We start from the raw sequence: 21,388 nt of genomic DNA on the forward strand, positions 1-21,388 counted from the left end.
AACTCTAGGTTGATGTTTTTCTTTCTCTCAACACTTAAATATTTCACTTCTCTGTCTTCTTGCTTGTTTGTGTGCATGGTTTCTGAAGGTAAGTATGATGTAATTCTTATCCTTGCTTTTCTGTAGGTAAAGTGTTTTCTTTCCTCTGACTTCTAACAAGGTTTCTTTCAGTATTTTTGATTTTCAAACTTTGAATATAATATGCCTAGGTGTAGTTTTTGTTGCTATTGGGATTTATCCGGGTTGTTGTTTTCTGAACTTCTTGGGTTTCTGGTTTAGCATCTGATATTAATTTGGGGAAATTAGTTATTATTCCTTCAAATACTGCTTCTGTTCCTTTCTGTCTTTCTCCTCCTCATATTCCTGTTAGATATCAGGGGAACCAGCCCCCAATATTTCAACGTAGGTTCTTTTCTATTTTCCCTAAGTGTCGACCAGTCAGAGAAATAAAGAGAAAGAGTACAAAGAGAGAAATTTTACAGCTGGGCCTCTGGGGGTGACATCATATATTGGCAGTTTCCATGATGTCCACCTGAGCTGCAAAACCAGCAAGTTTTTATTAGGGGTTTCAAAAGGAGAGGGGAGTACGAATGGGGAGTAGGTCACAGAGATCACATGCTTCAGAGGGCAATAAAAGATCACAAGGCAGAGGGTGAGATTAGAATTACTGATGAGGTTCCATGTCCTGCTGGGCATGTATTGTCTTGATAAACATGTTAACAGGAAACAGGGTTCAAGAGCAGACAACCGGTCTGACTAGAATTCACCAGGCTGGAATTTCCCAATCCTGATAAGCCTGAGGGCACTGCAGGAGACCAGGTCATATTTCATCCCTTATCTCCAACCACATAAGACAGACACTCCCAGAGTGGCCGTCTGTAGACCTACCCCTGGGAATGCATTTCTTCCCCAGGGTTATTCCTTGCTGGGAAAAGAATTCAGTGATATTTCTCCTATTTGCTTTCTGCAAGAAGAGAAATACGTCTCTCTTCTTCCCGGCCCCACAGGCAGTCAGACTTTATGGTTATCTCCCTTGTTCCCTGAAAATCGCTGTTATCCTGTTCTTTTTCAGGATGTCCAGATTTCATATCATTCAAACACACATGTTTTGCAAACAATTTGTACAGACAATGCAATCATCACAGGGTCCTGAGGCGACATACATCCTCAGCTTACGAAGATGATGGGATTAAGAGATTAAAGACAGGCGTAGGAAATTATAAGACTATTGATTGGGGAAGTGATACATGTCCATGAAATCTTCACAATTTATGTTCAGAGATAGCAGTAAAGACAGGCATAAGAAATTATAAAAGTATTAATTTGGGGAACTAATAAATGTCCATGAAATCTTCACAGTTTATGTTCTTCTGCTGCGGCTTCAGCCACTCCCTCTGTTCAGGGTCCCTGACTTCCCACAACAGTTACACATTATGCCTTTTGTAGTTGTCCCACAGTTCCTGGATATTCTGTTCTGTTTATTTTTTCAATAAGTTTTTTTCTCTTTATTTTTCAGTTTGGGAAATTTCTATTGTTATGTCCTCTAACTCAGAGATATTTTTCCTCAGTCATTTCCAGTTTACTAATGAACCCATCAAAGGTGTTATACATTTCTGTTATAGTTGTTTTTATCTCCAGTATTTCTTTTTGATTCTATGAATTTCCATCTCTCTCTTTACATTATCCATCTGTGCCTGCATGCTGCCTACATTTTTTCTATTATAAGGTCATATTAATCATAAAAAAGTTCCTGGTCTAATAGTTCCAACATTTCTGCCATATCTGACTCGCCATTTATTGAAGAGACTCTCCTTTCCCCATGTGTGTTCTTGGGGTCCTTGTCAAAGATTTGTTGACCATATGTGTCTGGGTTTATTTCTGGACTCTGTGTTATGTTCTGTTCATCAATGTGTCGGTTTTTTTGCCAGTATCATACTGTTTTGATTACATAATTTTGTATTAGAGTGTGAAATCAGGAAGTGTGATATTTCCAGCTTTGTTTTTCTTATTCAAGATTGCTTTGGCTCTTTAGGGCCTTTTGTTGCTACCTATGAATTTTAGGATTGTTTTTAGTGTTTGTGTCTTCATTAATATTTATTTCTTTCATCAATGTCTTATAGTTTTCAGTATACAGATCTCTTACTTCTTTGGTTAAATTCATTCTTAAGTGTTTTATTATTTTTACTGCTGTTGTAAATAGGACTATCTTCTTAATTTATTTTTCAGATAGTTCATTATTAGTGTACAGAAATGTGACTAATTTTTTTGTATGCTGATTTTGTATCCTGCAAATTTACTAAATTTATTTATTAGTTGTAACAATTTTTATGTGATGTCTTTAGGGTTTTCATTGTATAAGATCATGTCATTTACACAAGGAAACAGTTTAACTTTTTTCATCTTGTCTAAGTATAGCCAACCTTGTTCTCTTTTGGTTACCATTTGCATGTAATATTATTTTCATCTCTTCACTTAAAGCCTGTATATGTCCTTGAAGATAAATTGAGTCTCTTCTAGGTAACATATAGTTGGGTCCTGTTATTTAATCGATTTAGTAACTCTATGTATTTTGGAGTATTTAATCAATCTACACTTAAAGTAATTATTGATAGGTAAAAAACAACTGCATTTAAAAAATTGTTTTCTGTTTGTAGTTATTTTTTTCCTCTTTTTCTGTCTTCCTTTGTGATGTGATGATTATAGGCATATGATTTGATTCTAGAGGTTTCCTTTGTGGGTACCATGAGGCTTGCATAAAGTATCTTACAGGTATAACACAGTCTATTTTAAACTGATAACAACTTCAATTACATATTAAAATTCTACACTGTTACTTTACCCCTCACATTTTATGTTATTGATATGCTTTTTAAAAAAATATTCTGCATCTATTAATAAATTATTATAGCTGTAAGCATTTTTAATACTTTTGTCTTTTAACTTTTATACTGGGTTTAAAAATGACTTATGCACTGCTATTACAGTATTCAAATATTCCAAATTTGACCATATATTTGCCTTTACCAATTAATTTTATACTTTCTTATGTTTTCATGTCGTTACTCAGTGTCCTTTCATTTCACCTTGAAGATCTCCCTTTCGCATGTTTTGTAGTCTGGTCTAGTGGTGATGAATTTTCTCAGCTTTTGTTTGTCTAGGAATGTCGTGTTTGCCTCTATTCACTTTATTCTTCTTCATTTCTTAAGGACAGCTTTGCTGGGTATAGTACTCATGACTGATATCTCCCCCACACCCAACACTTCCTGCCAGCCCCAACACATCCTGCCAGCCCCAACACTTTAGATATATCATCCCACTCTCTCCTGGCCTGTAAGATTTCTTCTAGGAGTCTGCTGATATCTTTATGGAGGTTCCCTTGTAGGCTGCAGTTCCTGTTCTCTTGCTGGTTTCAAGATTCTCTCTTTGTCTTTGATTTTTGACAATTTGATTATAATGTATATTGGTGTAATCCTCTTTGAGCTAATGTTGTTTGAGCCTCATGATTATGGATAGCCATATTCCTACCAAGATTTGGGAAGTTTTCAGACATTTTAAATAAGCTTTCTGCTGCTCTTATTCTTCTCCTTCTTGGACTCCCACAATGCATACATTTGTTTGCTTGATGCTGTCGTGTAGGTCCCATATGCTCCCTTCCTTCTTTTTCATTCTTTTTTTCTGTTGTTGTTGTTGTTGTTCCTCTCATTGGCTAATTTCAGGTGACTTGTCTTCAAGTATCCTGATTCTTTGGCACTATTGAGTTAGCTGGTGAAGCTATCTATTGCTTTTGCAACTCTGTCATTGTATTCTTTAGTTCAGGTTTTCTTTTTAGGTCTTTTTTTATGGTTTCCACTTCTTTATTAAACATCTAATTTTGTTCATGTATTTTATTCCTGATTTTGTTTAGTTGTCTATCCTGTCTTCTTGCATCTTGTCAAGCTTCTTTTAGATGATTACTTTGTGTTATTTAGCAGAAAATTGATAGATCTTCATTTCTCTGAGGTTGAGTACTAAAACTTTAATTTCCTTTAGTGATGACATATTTGCCTCCATTACTGTGGTTCATCTAGCCTTGCATTGGTGTCTGCTCATTTGAAGGAGCAAACGCCTTTTCCAATTTTTGCAGACTGGGTTTGGCAGGTAAAGACCTTTTCCTGTTGGGTCCTTGCCCTGATGGGATTGCCTCTAGGATCACAGTTGTGTAGGATTGGGGTTAGTTTACAAGGCTGCTGATTGGTCTATCGTGGGTTCAGTGATTGTTTGGCCTATTACCAGAGGTTGCTCAGATGTGGATCCTGTTTGGTCCCTGGGTAGACTGGACTGCCTCCACAACCTGGGTCATTAAGATTGCAGCTGGGACAGGACCTACTTCAGGGTCTGTAGCAGTTAGGTTTACGGACAGCTGGCATGCTATCTGGTTTACAGACAGTTGTGGCTCTTGCCAGGCCCCTTGGATGGCTCTTACCTGGTTACTAGGTAAGTTTCTGGGTGGGTTCTTTGGCAGGGTGGCTTGGAATCAAGTTATAGTACTGCTTCAGAGCCTATATCTGAGCGTGTAGCCTGTATGACTGCCTCCAGGTGTACGGATATGTATGCCTCCTGCTGGGCTCATGGGAGCCATTTTCTAGGGCTACTTTGGGATATGTAGTCTGACTGAAGTTGGCAGACCTGCTTCTTGGGACATGAATGGGTATGTCTTTTGGCAGGTCACTGCAGAGGAGGACCATTCTTGGTCTGCAACTGACAGGGGCTGGAGCCAAGTTGCAGGGTTGTTTCAAGATCTGCTATGGGATTGAGGTGGGAAAGTCTGCCTCCAGGGGCATGGATCCTGGTGGGTCACAAGACTGGAGCTGGGTCACAGGCTGCTTCAGTGTCCTCAGCTGACTGTGGTCAGCAGGCATGTTATCTAAGGCATGGAATGGGGGTGTGACTTCTCCTGGGTCCCTTGGCAGATGGTACTGCTGGCAGGACCAATGCTAAACAGGTGTGTATCTAAGTCCATAGGAAGTTGGGGGCTGTTTTGGGGTCTTTAGCTGGTACCATGGTCAGTGAGCCCTACACCTGGGTGTAGACTTGCCTTTTCAAAACAGCCCTCTTTGGTCTTGAGCTTCACTGGATTTCAAACCTCCTACGTGGTTCCCAAAGCTTCTACAAAGGCACTTTTGTCTGTTGATGGCTGCCAAATTATAGTTGCTGTGGAGGGATATGAGTGGGAAACCTCCTGCTTTATCATCTTGCTGACCAATCTTAGGCTAAACTTTGAAGGAAGAAGGGGAGTTTTCCAGGCATAAAGGGTTGTAGAGCAGGGTATTCCAGACAGCTGGAAAAAATGTGCAGAGACACAGAGGTATGCTCCAAACCATAAAGTCCAACCAAATTACATTTTCATTGCAAGAAATTTTGGTTCACATCCCTCCTCAAAATGTTATTTAACATAAAGGAATATTTTTGTTTATAAAATACCTCTTGTTTCACAGTTTAAATTCCTGAAGAGAAATTACCTTCAGCATCACTCTGTTTTTCTATAGAATTTCTTTTTTTGTTTAAATTCTTTATACCAATATTCGTTTGCCTGCCCTTTAATGGTTGACTGGGGAGAGAAGTAGAGACCAATGAAAATACTTCATGACATGTAATTCTGGTGACCTGTGGAGTCATTTTGATGAACTAGCCAAGTAGCTAACATTCTCCAAGTCAAATCAGAGAAATGGAACAGAGAGTAAGAATCCATACTGCCAAATAAGGGTAAATTCTAATCCAACTTACATCAGGTCTATTATGAGGTTGGGGAGAAGTCAAATCTTTAGACAATTATATCCAGGAAACCTAATCATCTTCAGTTAGCACCAGCTGCTGTAGCCCATAATATGTCATGTCCTATATAACACTTTAGAAATTGTTTAACTGCATCCAAACCTTCTGTCCCTCCTTTCCAGGACAGAAATAATATTTGCAATAGAAAAGGAAACAGCCAGGCCATGGGGTAGTGGCTTGGAATGCTGTTTTTTAGAGACAAAATATAATATGTAAGAGATTTATCTGATTTTGAATATAAACCTTCTCTGATTCTGAGTGTAACTGATTCTGTAAGTGAGGCCAATATCATTAGCTTATCATCCAACTATTAGGGATGTGACTTTGGTCCCATCACTAAATGTCACCAGGAAAACAAATGATGATTTCAACTACCATCTATATACTTTCCAAGTGTAGACCTCTAATTCAGATTTCTGTTCCGTAGTCTATGTGCACATATATCCAACTGTCAGATGGAATAGCTCAGTGGCAACTCCATCTCAGTTTGTTCAAAATTGATTTTATTGCTGAACAAGCTTGATCCTACTATTGTGGCTTCTTTTCCCTGTGCACAACCCATTTCTCTTAACTATAAACAGATAAGACAACAAGCTAGACTCTCCCTCATTCTTTACATGCAGTGGGTCAAGCCCTCTAGATTTTGCCTTCTATGTATCTCTCGATTCCCTCTTCCACTGTTCTAATTCAGTGCTCCTTAATTTTGCATCTGACTTCCTGTAGTAACCTCATAAATAGATTTATGGCCTTTTTTTTTGCCTGTTTACAATTCCCTTCACCATGAAGCTAGATGAATCCTTAAGAAATGAATATCTAATCAAGGCACTTTGCTGCTTAAAAACCTTTAAATGGCTCCTAATTGCTTTCAAGATGAAATACTAACTCCTTAATGCAACATGCATTTAGACATCTCATGACTTGATCATTGTTTCTGTTTCCAGCTTCTATATCCCTTCTCATCCTAAATCACCCTCTTCCTCTGCAAATTCTGCTTTTATAACTAATTTATAGTTAATATCTATTGAGTACTAACCCTGATCCTGGAAGTATGCTAAATGTTTTATATCAGTATTTTCCAAACTTCACTGATGATGCATATCACCTGGGATCCTTGCTAAAAATATAATTCCTGGTCCTCATCCCAGACCCATTGAATCATAATCCTCAGGGGAAGATCTGGGAAGATGTATTTTTTAAAAAAGCACCATGGGTGTGACTTACCATCCGAGAAATTTGAGAAAACACTGCTTTACATGAACTTTCATTTAATCCTCATAAAAATGTAATGGGATAAGAACTGTTATTAGTTTCATTTATAGATAGAAATAATGAGGCTTAAGGGGAACAGTAACAGTTATTTGTCCAAAGACATGTGGTTTGAACCTAGGCATACAACCCCAGAATTCACATTACATCGTAATCTATTTCTTTCACTTGTAAGTCAACACATGCCATGTTTCCACTCTCAATTCTCTGTGCCTTTTCTGCCCTTTAACTTGGAGTTTTATTTCACCATCTTTGCCTGGAAAACTACTATGAACCTTTATGATTCAACTCAGACTGAAGCTTTTCTTAGCATTCCCAGTCTGGTTTGGTTGCCTTCTTGAGGGTCATTCTGTTAACATAGCACATTATAATCTATATCCTTATCTGCTCCCCTACCAGACTCCAAGAAGGTAAATTTCAAGTCCTTTGGTATTCTTATTTTAGCAGAGTGCCTGACATATATCAGATATGTGATAAATATCTGTTAAATAAGTAAAAGTATAAGAAGTCACTTTAGCTGGGCAAGTGCCTTGGGTTTAGAGGCTATGAATGGATGAATCTAGGGTCACTCCAGCAAATTATTTGTTTTTAGGTATTGAATGTTGTGTTTTAGAATCAGGCCATGCATCTTGAATTTACTTGTTTTTATTCTAGGAGCATTTTAGGAGGTATGGGATTGAGAACCCAACTCATTCCCTTTGTAGTTCAAAGGAATCAAATGTGTGATATACTACAGTAGCCCAAATCAAGACCAGATGATAGAAAAGGACAATGAGGACCCCAGAAAGGGGCAGTGTTATAAGGGAAGGAGGAGTCTTGGCTGGAGATGTGGACTTCATACGAGAATTCAAAAGTGTCCGACTGGTGTGCCCACATAGGCTAAAGGTGGTCTTCATCTAGTATCCCTGTGCCATGGGCACACTTTGTGGAAATTGAAGTGGATGTGCAGCAAAAGTCAAAACAACAATGAAAGTAATGTTTTCTACTTGGTCTTGAGGCAACAGGTAGAGAGCTCTGCAGTGGTGGCAATAATTAAGACTTTTTTAACAGGAAGCTTGATTAGGTCCAAAAATCTATGAACTACCAGGATTTCAGCAAATGGTAAAGCTAAGTCTTCTTGGCAGGGGTAGAGAGAGACTGGATTCAATATGAGTAGGACTTCCATTGCTGGCAGTGACACCTGTGTTCCATCACTAGGGCAAGGCAGTGACTATGGAGGAAGCTGGGACCAACAGGGAAAGCTGTCCAGAGATTTGCAGACATCGTGTTATTCATAAGTAGTACCTGTCTCTTGGTTTTACCTTTCCCAGTTGTTAGTCAAAAACAAGAAATGAGGAGATCTGATTCATAGACACGTGGAAGCAATGCTGACAGTGGTTGGGAGTATTTATTTGGGACAAGATAAAATTAGACTAGGCTGAGTGCAGTGGCTCACGCCTGTAAGCCCGGCACTTTGGGAGGTTGAAGCCAGTGGATCACCTGAGGTCAAGAGTTTGAGATCAGCCTGGCCAACATGGTGAAATCCTGTCTCTACTAAAAACACAAAAAATTAGCTGGGTGTGGTGGCATGCACCTGTAATCCCAGCTACTTGGGAGGCTTAGGCAGGAGAATTGCTTCAACCCGGGAGGTGGAGGTTGCAGTGAGCTGAGATCGTGCCATTGCACTCCAGCCTGGGCAACAAGAGTGAAACTCTGCCTAAAAAAAAAAAAAAAAATAGTGAAACTAGATTTTCTCTTTATTAATCATGCTTTGTTTAGATGTCATAATTTAGGTAGTAAAAGAAAATGTTGGAATCACTAACTTGGCGAGGTCTGGAAATTTGGATAATAGAATTCTATAATAAAAGTGCGTAAAACAGATCTTTGGAAATATAAAACCTTTTCCAAGCATGCTAAAGACGGTCATGTGCAGTCTTGGAAAATGAGATCCTATAGGCAACAGGGTAGAAGCATGTTTTGAGACAAGTTTTATTTGAAACAAAAGGCTTATTTGAAGAAATGTTTCATTTGCTACAAAAACTATTTGTAGACATTCTGGAGATACTTATATATGGGCAAAAGAAATTAGAGCAGGCATGCAATAGAGCAGAAAGGATGCTTTATTTGCAAAAGAGTGGTGAAACATCTAAAAAGTTGACATTGTATATGATTACAAAGTGAAGAGTACTCTTGTGAGAGAAGTTACATGTTCATTGTTAAGGAAATTATATGTAAATGACAAAGATCATGGTCTGTGAACAAAGTGCCATATCTCACAAAATATAGTCATTGGAATCTTATTAAAACTATCTACAGGAGACTTCAGTTTCCATTCTCGACCCTCTGCCTTAAGATACGAAGCCTTGACATGACCACATCCCAGTCAGCATAAGCACCTTCTAGATGGCGGGATATCTCAGTTCCTGCTTCATAGCTACGTCGGCCATGAAGTAAGCGCCAGTTATCAAAAGTAATCACATCACCTAAAGAAAAGATTTTTTTCAATATGAATAATTGTGTGTTTAAATGACTTACAGAGCTAGAAAATGTAACATGCAAAACACAGCTGCTACTTGGTTCACATCAAGAATCATCGCTTATTTCTTTACATGAAACTGCACATTTACTTTTCCACACAAATCAGGCCACTGGATGCAAACTGCTTTAGACCTTATGACAATTAAACTACCTAGCCTGGTAGTCTCCTGAAGGTACTTTAATCATTCTTATTTAAAATATTATCTCTGTGTAAAACATCTATATCGTTTTGACTGATCGGTACCTAATTAGAAATGTTTCTTCTGCTGGGCGCGGTGGCTCACGCCTGTAATCCCGGCACTTTGGGAGGCCGAGGTGGGCGGATCACGAGGTCAGCAGATCGAGACCATCCTGGCTAACATGGTGAAACCCTGTCTCTACTAAAAATACAAAAAATTAGCCGGGCGTGGTGGCAGGTGCCTGTAGTCCCAGATACTCAGGAGGCTGAGGCAGGAGAATGGCGTGAACCTGGGAGGCGGAACTTGCAGTGAGCCGAGATCACGCCACTGTACTCCAGCCTGGGCGACAGAGCGAGACTCCGTCTCAAAAAAAAAGGAAATGTTTCTTCTCAGTTTAACAGCTTCAGAAAATAAAAAGGATAGTGACATTCTTAGTTTGTCTTCTGTGTGCCTAGTATTTTATGTTACATTATTTCTAAGCCTCATAAGAATCCTGAAAAGAAAGTATTCTCTCATCTTTTCACACATGAAGAAACCAAAGCTTTAAAAAATTGAGGAATTTACCCAAAACTACACTGCCATTAAATAGTCGAAGCTTGGATTCTAACTTGTATTTTTTGTATTTTTCCCCCTATAATGTTTTCATTTTACATGTTGCCATTTTTAAAATTAACCTGCTGTGACTGCATGGCAGTGGATTTATGGAGATTCCTATTAACTTATTATACCAAAGATCAATTAAAAATATATACAAAGGAAAAGAACCTTCTATCTGGCCAAATCAACAGCAGAGAGAAATTATACCTTTTACCATAGATGCCAAAAGCCTCAGGTTTGATGGCACTTTACTGAGTAGAGATGGTCCAGAAAAAATATAATGCTTCCTGCTTTTTTCATTTCAAGTAACTGGAATGCTTTAGGTACTACTTTATTTCAGGTAGTACTGTCTCCACTAGTAAAGCCTAATGAGTAAGCATTACTTGTGTGTGTTAGAGTAAGAATCATGAGGATATTTCTATTTGTTTATCAGGATAGAATAATTAAGCATAAGCCTCAATGAGGGCCATGAGTCCACTACGTAAGCAAGTCAGTTGCTCACCAAGATTCTGTTGTTGGTGTTCTACGTGCCATACCTGAGAAAAACTGCTCTGGATATAATTCTAGGTGGTTAAGGTTGAAGAAAATCCGTGCTTTTGGTTGTTTGAGAAAATGTATTCACTGACCTGGATTCATCTTGAAGGTAAACTTGGATTCTTTGCTGTTCATGAGGTCAACAAACTCCTTCAGAGCAGCATAAAAAGGCTGAACTCTTTCAACAGGCACATCAAATATTGTGTCCCTAGTTGCGTTATTGAAGTTGATGCGAACCACTTGGCCTTTATCATCTAACCTGTTTTATTAGAAGAAAAAGTTAATATATAATTCGTGAAATATCTATTTACATTGATAAGGGTCAATTCCTCTTCAAATATATTTTTGAAACACCATATTAAAAAATCCAAATACATGTACAGAAGATATTAAGGCTACCTGTGGTACAATGTATTTTTTTTTTTCATTCGTTCATTTAGATTTTTTTCTAAATCTTACTACCTCAGTACCAGGAGAATTCAACTTAAATTAAAATAAGTATTACTGAGAGATTCAAGTTAAAAATATTGTTATGCTTAGTTAAAGTCATTCATTCTTTGTTATTTGAAACAGGTATTAAAATCATTTAATGTTACAAATTTATAGGTCAATTGTTCTATGTGTTTCATTTATTAAGGTTCTAACTATGATGGTTTTATTTGGGGGGTATGATGGGAAGAAAATTATATTTTTTAAATAGTTTGAAATGCATGATTCTAATTCAATCCTTAGTTTACAGGTGGGAAAACCAAAGCATGAGAAAAGAAGGGACTAGCCTGAGGTACATTCTTTCTATCTATTTACTCATCCTACCTATCTTAGTATTGAGGCTTCCAGAAGACGGTGCTGTATCTTATTTAATGTTGTATTCCTAGCACTCAACATAGAGCCTGGACATAACAGACAGTTAATAAATGTTTGTTGCACATATCACTCTCTATATTTTTTAGTACCTTGGGAGGGCACTAAGTTTTTTTTAGTAATTTGAGAGCTCTTAATGTTGTGCTCTCTATTCTCTTTCTTAAAATATGGATTATGACCATGCCAATGTAAGATAATACAGCATTTAATTTAAGGAAAGAAGGCCGGGCACGGTGGCTCACACCTGTAATCCCTGCCTCCCTTGGGAGGCCAAGGTGGGCGAGGCAGTTGCGGTCAGGAGCTCGAGGACAGCTTCGCCAACATGGCAAAACCCTGTCTCTATTAAAAATACAAAAAAAAAAAAGGTTGGGCATGGTGGCCCATGCTTGTAATCCCAGCTACTTGGGTGTGGTGGCAGGCACCTGCTTGAACCTAGGTGGCAGAAGTTGCAGTGAGCTGAGATCACACCACCACACTCCAGCCTGGAAAACAGAGTATGACTGTGTCTCAAAAAAATTAGATTTGAGCTTTGGTGGTTATAATTAGCAAGACATGAACATCACCCAGATACAGAGGTAAAAAGAGGAAACTCTTTTGTAGCTTATTGGGAAGGTGGACCTTCAGATAGTCTTAAAGTGTCAATCAACTTTATCTTTTCTTTAGGTAGAAACAGGATGAATGCATGCAAACTGAAGGTGATCAAGGATGGTGGCGAAGTGCCTAGGATTACTTCCAGGAGCAGCATCCTAGAAGGACAAGTGCAGGAAGTGCTAATGAGAGCCAACAACTGACCAGGGCCAAGGCTTTGTCGGTCAGACCAAACACATCATCACATATACCTGGGTTTGGTGACCCAGGTTTGGGGTCTGGGTTACATTTAGTGAATATTATCAACAAATGGGGAAAGATGCCATTGACAGTAAAGTACGAATTGTGACTATCAGGGCCCCTTGTGCATGGTGGCTCTGGGCCAAATGGCAATTGTAATGGTAAACTCAACAGTTGGTGATTAGCACCAATTCTTTGCTTATTGGGTAAGGCCTTAAAACTACCTATTGAACCCACACTGGGAAAGAAGTAAAAGGAAGGAACAGGCTTTCAAAAAGGCTCTTAGACTCTTAAAACATAGATTTGCATGTATTAATAACAATACAAATGTGACTCACTAGGTAATGGAGTACCCCACCCGCTTCCACATGCTTTCACGTAAATCAAGAATTCTGAGCCTTTTGGATACAGCTTTATGTACAAAGAATCAGATAGAAGGTAAATCAGTAGAAAAGACTGTGTACCTCTAGGATTTAGTGGTACAGAGAGTACACGACCTTTCAATTACCCCCTTAGAGTTCATGCTTCTGGTTTCAGACCTCTGTCACAGTGTCTGAGGCCATTTGCCTTTTGATATTACCTTCAAGATTCTAGCCCTACTGCTTCTGACCCACTTTCCTCTTTTCTTTTCTTGTTATGTGTTCTGTACATATAACATTATCCTCTGTGTCATCCGCCAAAGGATGTCATGACTCTGGAACTTCTGGGGGGTCGTCTGTTTCAGTCACCCTCAAGATCTGCTTTACTTTTCTTCCACTATTACCATAGCTCCTTGATTTGAATGGTTATGCTAATTATGAGCTGACTATTCTAGAGTCCTTGGGTATATCCTCATGTATCAGTGAAAGGAACTTTGTGATTAATAAATGTAATGAAAATCAGAATTGGATGCCTCATGGTATACTAGATTAGGCTTTCATTTTTAAAGTTCACCTATATAGAAAAGTAATCAACTGTTTTTGTGTGTTATAGTGTAACACAGTCCCTGCTTTCTTTTACCTACTGTTTACCTGAGAAAACAAGACACAAATTTATTATTTAGCATTCTCAGCAATAATAGCGGAATGGAAAGCAAATTTTGTTATAAGATATAGAGGGGACATTATTCGGAGGATTGAAGAATGTTAGAGGAGATGGGTAGCTGGTACCTTGAAGACCAACCTAAAATGCAAAATTGAATGTTAGCAAGAAATTTGATGCCTTATAACAGAACAACAGGGTCTAATGTAAGTTTGCATGCTGAGGAAAGGTAAAAAGTCACAAAAGATGGGAGTAACTGGCTATACATTCACTATACATAAAGGACAAATTAATTAAACTTAAACCAACAACATAGTGGCAGTGAACCAGCAAAAGCAAAACATTATCAATGATGCCAACAACAACAAAAAAAAAACAAAGGAAGGACTTTTAAAATGATCTTCTACAGTTTGTGTTGTGAATACTCCTCATTAGTGACAGCATTATGTCTCATCGTTAGACACAATGTTTTATGGAACTTGTATTTGTTGTGGGAATACCACTACAGTGTTGTCTACCATGTGATAATTTATGAGGATCTGCAGGAAAAATTAATTTCAGACGTCGAAAGCATCTTGTCTTATAACTGATTATATTCTCTGTTTGCTTTCGTTTCTAGAAACTCAGACCTGAAATAGAAATCTCTCCCCAGTAAGTGTGTTGGACTTCATGCATATTATAACTAGCTAAAATGTATTCTGCATTTTCTAAACTAGGCATAATAGTAGGGGCTTCCATATATTAACTCTGCAATTCCTACTTTGATCATGTGTGGCAGTATTTTTTGTTTTCGTTTTTTTAACTGGAAAATATACTGTGGATCATCAAGGGTAAATAATCACATGAGAGATTACCCAGCTGGCAAGTAAAAGACTTGAATTTACTTGATTCAATTTACGTGATTGAATGTGTAGTTGATAGGACAGCTGAGTCTCACGGTCATTATTTTTGCTCATTTCTTTATTGATTTATTTTTCTTTGTACTGAATTATAACTAATTCAGTCAGCAGCATAAAAGACATTTTTGTACTAGGACGTAAAAATTTAAAAATTTAACCACAAAGAAAATTAAATTAACCCAAACACTTAGGAGATGGAGGCCCTCTGTTAACTGAGAATGCTCTGTTTCATTTCCTGTTGTTGAAAATATACTTTTAAGTGAATTAATATTAACCACTTGATATTTATTCTCTAGGGGCTATTCCTGAGACCTCACAGATGGCCAAATTTTGAAATTTTACTACAGAAAATATCAAAGCCAAGTCATGAGCCACATGGTGGACATTCAGTTAATCTAATCTATAGCTATGTTTCTTGCCTCTGTTCACTAGCCTTGCAGAATCTGTAATCGTATTGTGTCTTAAAATTTTGATTTGTCATGAATTTTCAAGGTAATATTTGACTAGTTAAAACTGTCATGTTATAACTAAGGGTCTCAAGTTATTTCCTTTTCACCTTGATGAGTGAATTCTTAGAAAACGTCTCAGGTTTATTCTGAACTAGAATTTCATTCTTGATGTCTATCTTTTTCTCAGACACTTCCTCCAATCTTTCAGGAAAACAATCTGTTTATACATGCAAAATGTAACCAAAAACTGATCCTTCTCCACACCACCACTGCAGTCACTCTAGCCACTCATGTTCAAGGCACCACCGTTGCTAGCCTGGAGTCATGCAGTAGCTTCTTAGCTGGTCTTCCTGCTACAATCGTTGCTCTTTCTAGCAGTCAGGGTGACCCATTTAAAATATAACTAAATTTACATAAATATCAAAGTCTTTCCTTTGATCAGGATCTTGCAGCAACTTCTTACTTCACTCAGAGTAAATGTTACTGTTATAATTTGCTAACAAGACTCTACAGGAACTTGTCCCCACCTGACTTCCTCCCCTAATACTTGCCTCCTTCACTCTGTTCCAGTCACACTGGTCTCCTTGCTGTTCCTTGAACACCCCAAACACGTTCTTAGGACCGTTTTAGAACTTTCGGTCTAGCAGTTTTGGGAAACTGCTTCTCTTCTGAAAACTCTGTCACTCCTTTAAGTGTTTGCTCAAATCTCAGTAAAGCTTTCCCTCACCACACTGTTTAATAATGGAAGTTCTGTCCTTGCTAAGCCCCACAGATTTCCCTTATCTTGCTATGCTTTTCCTTTTTTTCTTAAGCACTTAATAATTTTTAATATTTATTATAATTTGCTCATTTGTTTAAAAATCTTTAAAATTGCCCCTCCCCCATTAGAGTATAAGCTATATGAGGGGAGAGATCTTTGTTTTGTCCACTGATGTATTCCAAGTACCAAGAAAAGTGGCTGGCCTCAATAAATATTTGTTGAATGAATAAATGAATGTACTGGGGATTTAATTATTTTCTAAATGAGTTTATTTTCATACCATTTGGCTATTTCTCTTAATAGAAAAATTTAAACTCAATTTTAAAATTATACCTCCCTACCAAAATTAATCGAGGTATAATTAAATAAACTGTTGTAGAAACAAAATGTAAGTTAATTTGCAAACAAAAAGATGAATTTGTGGCCTTTGTAGGTACTTGGAAAAATTATGATAAAATAATATTAAATAAAAAGAAAGGGAGAATACAAAATGTTCTGTGTAGGTAATATATGATCTTTGTTGGCTTAGTATCTCTTTGGGGAGCCTCCCTGTTTCATTCTCAGTGAGTGTGGTTCAGATGAGGCTGACCCTGCTCCAGAGTTGAACATGTGATCCAGGCATGGACAATCAGAATTCTCTAACCCACTGACCATGATGATTGATTCAGGGATAGACTTGGACAGAAATTAGGGATTGAGTCATCTAGCTTTATTGTAGCTATTGGGAAATTAAAGCGTTGTTTGTGGTGTGATTACTAGCTCTAAGGAAAATGAAATCTTGGAGCTTCTGCTGATCATCTTTGAAAATAAAGCTAACATAGAAGATGGCAAAGCTAAGAAGAAAAAAGAGACCAATATCAGATGACATTGTTTAACTCTTGGGATCAACCTATTTTGAGTTATATTCTTTCACTTCTGGCCAAAAGCCTTCTAACTAGTATAATCCCATTGATTTTAGCTATGTAGAACTTATATTCTAAAAATGAAGTATACGTGAAATCTTAGTTACTTTTCCTCTAATACCGATTAGGAATAAATTTTATGTAATTTAATAAAAACTCTTATGGTGAAAATACTGTCACTCTAAAATTGGGTGAAATGTTAATAAAAATAAAGCTCTGAAGTTCGTTCAAGTTTTGTGCTGTTTAAACTTTAGATTAGTGGATCTTTTGCTGTCAATTATTTTATTGCTATGGGAAATTTATAAATAGTACTTACTCTATAATTTTATGTTTTGATTGTACAGAAAAATCACAGTAATCCACTCCAATGTCTGTAAAGTCCACAAAGGTAGAGGACAAAATCTGGAATGCCTGAGGATTATTTTTCTTTAGTTTTTGGCACACATTAAACCCATCTACAATTTCTGAATCACCCCCTGTGACTGTTTGCTTTATGCAGTGAAGAAGCTGAACCTATAAAAAGAAAATATGCATTATTAAATAAATATTAAATTACATTTTAATTATTAGAATTAATCTTCAATAAAATAAATAATAAAATAAAATAATATATGTGCACCATTTTTTGGTACTATGTTAAGGATTCAAAAAGCTATGAATGAACCAAAGCCAACAAACTTTGTTTTTTTCTTTCTTATGTCATCAGAAAAGAGTTCGGAAGAAAAAAGTTGCTTATAATCAATACTGTATAGTTCAAACATGTTACCGTTGAAGACATAGATGCAGGCATGATAATGCTCATTAGCAAACAAAAAGCACAGCCTGTAAGAGCTGCAGAGATGGAGCACTTGATGTTGGAGTAGGCAGGAAAGGATTTCAAGGGGAAGAGGCAGGTAAGTTAGGCAAAGGAGAATGGATGAGATTTGGGTTATGCAGAATAGAATGAGAAAGCAAATCAGGTGACTGAAATAATGATGTGCAAAAATGCACAGTTCACTGGATAATAAAAAGTCTGGCTACAGCAGAGGGCCATAAATAGAAAGAGTGAATCAGGTTGGAAGGGCAATTTGAGGCCTCATGATGGAGAGTCTTAAATATCAGATGAAGGGCTTTTGTACTTGTGCATAGAGGGAATTCACTGAAGGCTTTTGAATATGAAAGTAATGTAGTCGGAACTGAGCTGCAAAGTATTAGGCCAGTGGTGTTACATAGGATTATGATTTTTTTTTTTTTTTGAGGAAGGAACTGGTCAGAGTAGCAAAACAATAGCATAACTTTGTTTTTGGAGGATCACAGTGTTCTTTAAATCCTTTTAGATTTTGCCATCATGAACTGACAGAATATTTCAAGTGCTAATTTTTAAAAAGATCATTTTTTAATGTTATTTACATATGTCAAGGCCCCTTAATACTTTCTTTTGTACAGTTACACTTTTAATACAATCTTCAAATAGAAAAGAGATGATGGAGCCTGACAATACTTTTATTGCTAGGTTAAAAGGCAAATATATGCCTGTCATGTATAAAACCCAATTTTACTTCATATGAGTCATTCAGAACCAAAACTATTTTCCTTCTGAATGTTACTTTATGCAGCATGTGACTTCTGCAAAGACAGTGAGTGAAGCAACATCTCTGTTTCATTAAAGATGTGGTGCCTTATCTCTGCCCCACATAATCCAAATCGATCAAACTGAACTCTCAACAGGTAACTCATTTTTCAGATTATTTCATCTGTACAGAAAAATATATTCGTTTGTTCTGTTTGTTATAGAAAATCTCAAACCTTGGCACAACTCCCCTGGAATAATTCAAAATGGAAGTTTGAACAACAGTACAAACAGGTTGCCTACATTTTATTATTCTAGTAGAATCTAGACATTTTCGGAATCATCTGCTATTTTAAAATCTCCTATTAAGTCACTTAGTTTGGATGTTTCATTTGCTGGAGACAGGTACAGGTTTGTTTCACTTCTTTGCCTCTTTATAGCATATCTATGATGTCTCTATTACATGCAATGTGCGTGTAAATATTGAGATACAAAGTATTGAAATACAAAGAACTTTTTTCTTCCCAAGAGTCAATTCTTGTCTTTAAGAAGTTTGTAAAGTATGATAAAATCTATAAATACTCTATTTTACTACATAAATTATAATAATTAGAAATTCCAGCTCAGGATCAGTGTGGTGTGACAGAAAACTAGATGGAGGCCTGGGTTCAAGTCCAAGTTCCTCCTTAATCAAATGTCACCCTATAAAAATATTGAATCGTGTTTCATTTTCTCATCTGACATAAAAAGACATGATCAATCTTGTCTACCTTAAAGGCATGTCAAGAAGAATCAGATAAAATAATGAAAGTAAAACTGCTTTGAAATAGTATAATGTGCTTTGAAAAAGTCAAGAATTCTATTATACTTCAGGAACATTTATGAAGTCATTTGGTCACTTTTCCTAAGGCTTCAAATTTTAACCCAGAAACAAAACTTAAATTCTTAAAAGACAGAAGATAACTTAAAAATTCAAGCAAAACTTTTAGTTTTCTAGTCTCATTCTTTAAGCCTTATTCCATCCAACTCCCTCAAGCTATCTTTGGAAGATGAGCTGAGCTGATTAATTTGGCTCTTAACCCTAGGGTTTTAGAAAAATCTGAGCCACATTTAGAATAAAATCACATTGTGTGTCTCCTGCCCCCAACCCTTACCCAAAAATGTGTCTACAGGGGTCATTTTACTGCCACTTAGTTCAAAGAAATCATGTGGTGTTTTACAATCAACAAAATACTTTAAAACATGTAAAGTTAAATACTAGACTAGCATAGCTAATACTGGCGAGAAGAATGGGTAAAAACAAGGGCACAGAGAAAACATGTTCAGTGAAGATAATGAAAAAAAATGGGCTAATTGTGATTTTGGCCCATTTCTCCTTTGTTAACTTAAGAATTGCCCAAATTTTCATTTGCCTTTGAAGATACAGATTTCTATGTCGTTATTTCACATAGTCTAATTTAGCTGTAAAAATAGGGATGGCATATCTTTTAAAAGGTAGTTTCCTAACCACTTATTTTTGGTGTAATAAAATGATAATGTTGTAAAAATGTAGCTCATTTAGTAAAATGAAACTTTTGTAAAAATGTAGAGAAAGAATGTCCACCCAGAGATTCTCCTGGGGATTTGTGGCTTCACACTGAGCATTTCCCTCCTTGACAAGGAATCTGATAGATGGGATGTTGGATGGTTTCCAAAAATAGCCACTGTTATTATGTTCCTTGTAGTCACACAGTTTATAATGCATTTTCGCAGCTTCCTCCATAAGCGGTCTATTTCCTCACCTCCCGAATGTGGGCCAGATTTATTACTTCCTTAGACCAATATAACATTGCAGAGGTGACTAGCCTAGGCCTTGAGAAGTTGTGTAGCTGTCTGAAAATTCTTCCAGTTGCCATATGCATTAAACTTGGGCTAGCCTACTGGTGGTCAATAGACCTAGTGGAGCAGAAACCAGCCATCTCAGTGAAAGTCAATCCGTCTCAAGCCAACTTAGCAACAGATTGCAGGTATATGACTGAAGACAGGAGCTGCCTAGCTGAATACAGCCCAAATTGAAAAAACAAGGGCTAAGTAAATGGCTGTTTTCTTAAGCCATCAAGTCAGGGAGTGAGTTATTATTATTATTTTTTTTGTTATACTTTAAGTTCTGGGATACATGTGCAGAATGTGCAGGTTTGTTACATAGATATACATGTGCCATGGTGGTTTGCTACATCTATCAACCCGTGATCTACATCAGGTATTTCTTCTAATGCTATCCCTCCTCTATCCTCCCATCCCCCCCAACAGGCCCCAGTGTGTGATGTTCCCCTCCCTGTGTCCATGTGTTCTCATTGTTCAACTCCCACTTATGAGCGAGAACATGTGGTGTTTGATTTTCTGTTCCTGTGTTAGTTTGCTGAGAATGATGGTTTCCATCTTCATCCATGTCCCTGCAAAAGACATGAACTCATCCTTTCTTATGGCTGCATAGTATTCTATGGTGTATATGTGCCACGTTTTCTTTATCCAGTCTATCATTGATGGGCATTTGGATTGGTTCCAAATCTTTGCTATTGTGAACAGTGCTGCAATAAACACACATGTGCATGTGTCTTAGTAGAATGAGTTTTAATGCAGCAGTAGTTAACGAGTATGAATGATGCCCATGTGACTTTGAGAGAAACCCTACATTTTGTTTACTGATTCCATTTTCTCTCTTAACTTCCTTAGAAATATATGTGCAAAAAGACCTCAAGATTTACTACTACCTTAAAATCTGTCTTGGCAAAGCAAAAAATGCTGATAGTAATTTCTAGGAAGAACAAAGAAATTTTTTTTTGTTGTTGTTGTTGTTTTAAATGAATGAAATTATCCTCTCCTTTAGGAATGTGAAGATATTTAGGATTTAGGTACAGAGATTTTGTGAGCTTGGATTGTGTTTGGAGAAAGAAAATTTATATAAGACAAACTACCTGGTGAAATATGTAATCTTCTAGACTCAAAATACGAAAAGATATTGGTCATTGGCCTGCTTTGTGGAAAATATGTTGAAGCTCACCTTACCCCAGGTGGATGATGGAGGGCTGGATAATCAGTGTGAAAGCTTAGCTTCCCAGTTGTGTAAGCCACATTGTTTGCATCAATTTTGTCTTGCACTTGCCAAGTATGTCTGTAAAATGCAAGAAACACATGTTTAAACAGGTTGTCACTAAGCCAGAGGAAATGCATTAGAAT

General features: G+C 37.1%; 1 protein-coding gene and 1 long non-coding RNA gene across 3 annotated transcripts in view; one reads left to right on the forward strand and one right to left on the reverse strand.

Moving 5' to 3' along the window:
- The window catches only part of LOC103891832 (uncharacterized), a 173,254-nt gene that overhangs the window by 88,649 nt on the left and 63,217 nt on the right, over positions 1-21,388 (forward strand). The gene's annotated exons all lie outside the window — the stretch shown is intronic.
- Positions 9,161-21,388, reverse strand: part of BBOX1 (gamma-butyrobetaine hydroxylase 1) — a gene marked incomplete at its 5' end in the record, with an annotated part of 81,700 nt that continues 69,472 nt past the window's right edge. Inside the window, 4 exon segments of the mRNA NM_001133318.1 lie at positions 9,161-9,539; positions 10,997-11,163; positions 16,940-17,136; positions 21,218-21,323. Coding sequence (NP_001126790.1) covers positions 9,379-9,539; positions 10,997-11,163; positions 16,940-17,136; positions 21,218-21,323 — 631 coding nt within the window. The 3' untranslated portion in view covers positions 9,161-9,378.

Source organism: Pongo abelii, chromosome 9 (genome assembly GCF_028885655.2).
Source record: "Pongo abelii isolate AG06213 chromosome 9, NHGRI_mPonAbe1-v2.0_pri, whole genome shotgun sequence".
Lineage (NCBI taxonomy): Eukaryota > Metazoa > Chordata > Mammalia > Primates > Hominidae > Pongo > Pongo abelii.